This window comes from Acinonyx jubatus, chromosome E1, assembly GCF_027475565.1.
Source record: "Acinonyx jubatus isolate Ajub_Pintada_27869175 chromosome E1, VMU_Ajub_asm_v1.0, whole genome shotgun sequence".
Lineage (NCBI taxonomy): Eukaryota > Metazoa > Chordata > Mammalia > Carnivora > Felidae > Acinonyx > Acinonyx jubatus.
This window is the reverse complement of record NC_069397.1, coordinates 13,339,711-13,342,516: the sequence shown is the minus strand read 5'-3', so window position 1 is coordinate 13,342,516 and position 2,806 is coordinate 13,339,711. Positions and strand designations below refer to the sequence as shown.

The following is a 2,806-nucleotide window of genomic DNA, read 5'->3' as shown; positions in this document are numbered from 1 at the left end:
ACCAACCAACCAAACAAACAAAAAAACCTCCTGTGCAGGGAGACAGAAGCAACTCTGGACGGTTAGTCTTAGTTACTGGCTTTAGAGGATTTCTTCTTTAGTCCAGAAAGGGAAAAGGAGGGAGTGACACTCCAGACCTCAGGACCTTGTCAAGCCAGTGGTCGCCTCCCCATGAGCACTCTCCAGAGGGCACCCTGCACGTCAGGGTTCCTGAGGCTGTAGATGATTGGATTCAGCATGGGGTTGATGACGGTGTTAAAAATTCCAAAAGTTTTATCCTTGTCTGAAAGCTTGGCTGAACCCAGTCGCATGTAATTAAATATACCTGAACCGTAGAATATGGCAACCACAGTGAGATGAGAGCCACATGTGGAGAAGGCTTTCTTCCTGCCCTCAGCAGAACGGATTCGTAGGACTGCAGCTGTCACATGGGCATAGGAGGTGACGATGAGAGCCAGGGGAGTACCTGCCATTATGAAACCCACAGCAAAGAGCAGCAGCTCATTGAGTTGGGTGCTGGAGCAGGAGAGCTGGAAGAGCTGTGGGAGGTCACAGTAGAAGTGATTGATCACATGGGGGCCACAGAAGTTCAGGGTGGATATGGCTACTGTGTGGGTCAGTGCATTGGTGAACGCTAAAGCCCAGGACACAGCCACCAATAGCCTCTGGACTGTCTGGCTCATTCGGGTGCTGTAGGCGAGGGGCTGGCAGATGGCCAGGAATCGGTCATAGGCCATGGCTGTCAACAGGAAGCAGTCCACCCCAACGAGAAGGTGAAAGAAGAAAAGCTGTGTGAGGCAGGCTCCATAGGGAACAGTATGCTTGTGGGACAGGAGACGAGCCAACATTGAGGGAATAGTGACTGTGATGCACCCAACATCCAGCACCGATAGGTTCCCCAGGAAGAAGTACATGGGGGTGTGGAGTTTGGTCTCCACCAAGATGGCGGCCAGGATGCTGAGGTTGCCCCCAACTGTGAGCAGGTAGGAAAGGAGGAAGACTACAAAGACAACTGGCCGCAGGTTTGGTGTCTCCACCAAGCCCAGCAGGATGAACTCAGTAATGGCTGTTCTATTGTACTCAAATTTTGACTTCATTTTTCCTGCAAGGAAACATCCAAGGATATAATCTTTCTTCTCAATACATTTATCCTAAAAGAACAAATAGACTGTAGGGTGGTAAAATTTGCCACCCCAAAATGTGTGTCTTTGGCATGTGGACTATTTTAGACTGATTACTTTTAAAAAGCAGAACTCTCAGGAGAAACCTTTGCTCTCCCCTCATATGCCTAAAAGAGTTTAGATAGAAGACTTGCTCCAGGAAGGCAGCTATCACCATAGATACCAACAGTATAACATGAGATAAGTGTGGTAGCCAGGGAGCATTTTAGTGACTTTCATTCCGTAATAGAATTAATTTGACAGAAGAAAGCAAGGCTGTAAAAGCTCTCAATATAATTATGGAAGAGAACTAATTGGTATGTATGCCTTTCCCAAATGCCCCTGAAACTTTCACACCCCCCCCCACCAAAGAACATGTATAAATGTATAAACTTTTAATAGAATTAAATGTATAGCATTAATAGAATTAAAAGTACAAACCTGAAATTCAGAAAATTTGAAAAGAATAAAGAATACAGGCAATAATATTTCATCACAAACCAACTTAAGGAAAAATGAATTTTAAAACAACTCCCCGTGTTTTGAATAATCTGTAAGAAACTGTTGGACCAGAGGGAATCAAAACTTAAACTGAAGAACATCACAGAGACTGAAAAAGGGGAGAGTGAAACCAACACACATGAGAACATGTGGATTATCACCAAACCAGTGTTCAGAAACAAATCCATAGCCCTAAATGAATAGATGAAAAACAGAGTGTAAAGAGGGTGGTGAAGCAATAGGATCAAGAAATTAGGAAAAGAACTTTAAGAAATGGGGAGAGGCTGGTTGGTAAAGGGGTTCAGACCTTGAAATTTTCTTTTTTTTTTTTAATTTTTTTTTCAACGTTTATTTATTTTTGGGACAGAGAGAGACAGAGCATGAATGGGGGAGGGGCAGAGAGAGAGGGAGACACAGAATCGGAAACAGGCTCCAGGCTCTGAGCCATCAGCCCAGAGCCCGACCTCACGGACCGCGAGATGGTGACCTGGCTGAAGTCTGACGCTTAACCGACTGCGCCACCCAGGCGCCCCCAGACCTTGAAATTTTCTAAGAGAGTAGGACTTACATAGTCTCAGACACAAAGGAAAAGGTAAATATGTGAGGTGATGGATGTGTTAGTTAACTTGATTGTGAGAATCCTTTCACAATGGAAATGTATCAAACCATCGTGTTGAACACTTTAAATATTTTATAATTTTATTTGTCAGTTACACCTCAATAAAGCTGGAAAATATAAAGTAAAGCAACACTTTACAAGCTTTAGAAAAAGAGAAATGAAATGTCCGTTACTGACGTAATACAGGAATTTCATACATGATATAAGTGGCATCTTACGTGAGTGGGAAAATGTACTATTCGATAAATGCTGGAGAGGCAATAGCACAGCTAGCTGGGAAAAACTGAAGTTGTATGCGTACCTTATATATTTTACAGAAATAAATTCTAAATAGATCAAAGATTTAAGTATAAAAATTAGAGCAGGAAGTTTTGGGGAAAAATCAAAGAATTTTCATCATGTAAAGATGACTCAAAATATAGAAAAAAAATTTTTTACATAATGCAAATGGATGATTCTATTAAAAGTTGAAAATTCTAGCCATTTAGCTAAGCTGGAGCCACATTTCCTTAAATCTCATTCTCTG

At 42.3% G+C, this 2,806-nt stretch overlaps 1 protein-coding gene across 1 annotated transcript; it reads right to left on the bottom strand.

The window, feature by feature from the left end:
- Positions 1 to 149: 149 nt before the first annotated feature.
- Positions 150 to 1,187, bottom strand: LOC106987355 (olfactory receptor 3A1-like). Its single transcript, XM_015085613.3, has one exon. It carries the CDS (start codon positions 1,095 to 1,097, stop codon positions 150 to 152), a length of 948 nt encoding a protein of 315 aa, XP_014941099.1. The 5' UTR covers positions 1,098 to 1,187.
- Positions 1,188 to 2,806: the final 1,619 nt, after the last annotated feature.

Bases quoted from the DNA above. Each gene is read 5' to 3' on its own strand.
- LOC106987355 (XM_015085613.3), bottom strand. From the start codon at position 1,097: ATGAAGTCAAAATTTGAGTACAATAGAACAGCCATTACTGAGTTCATC.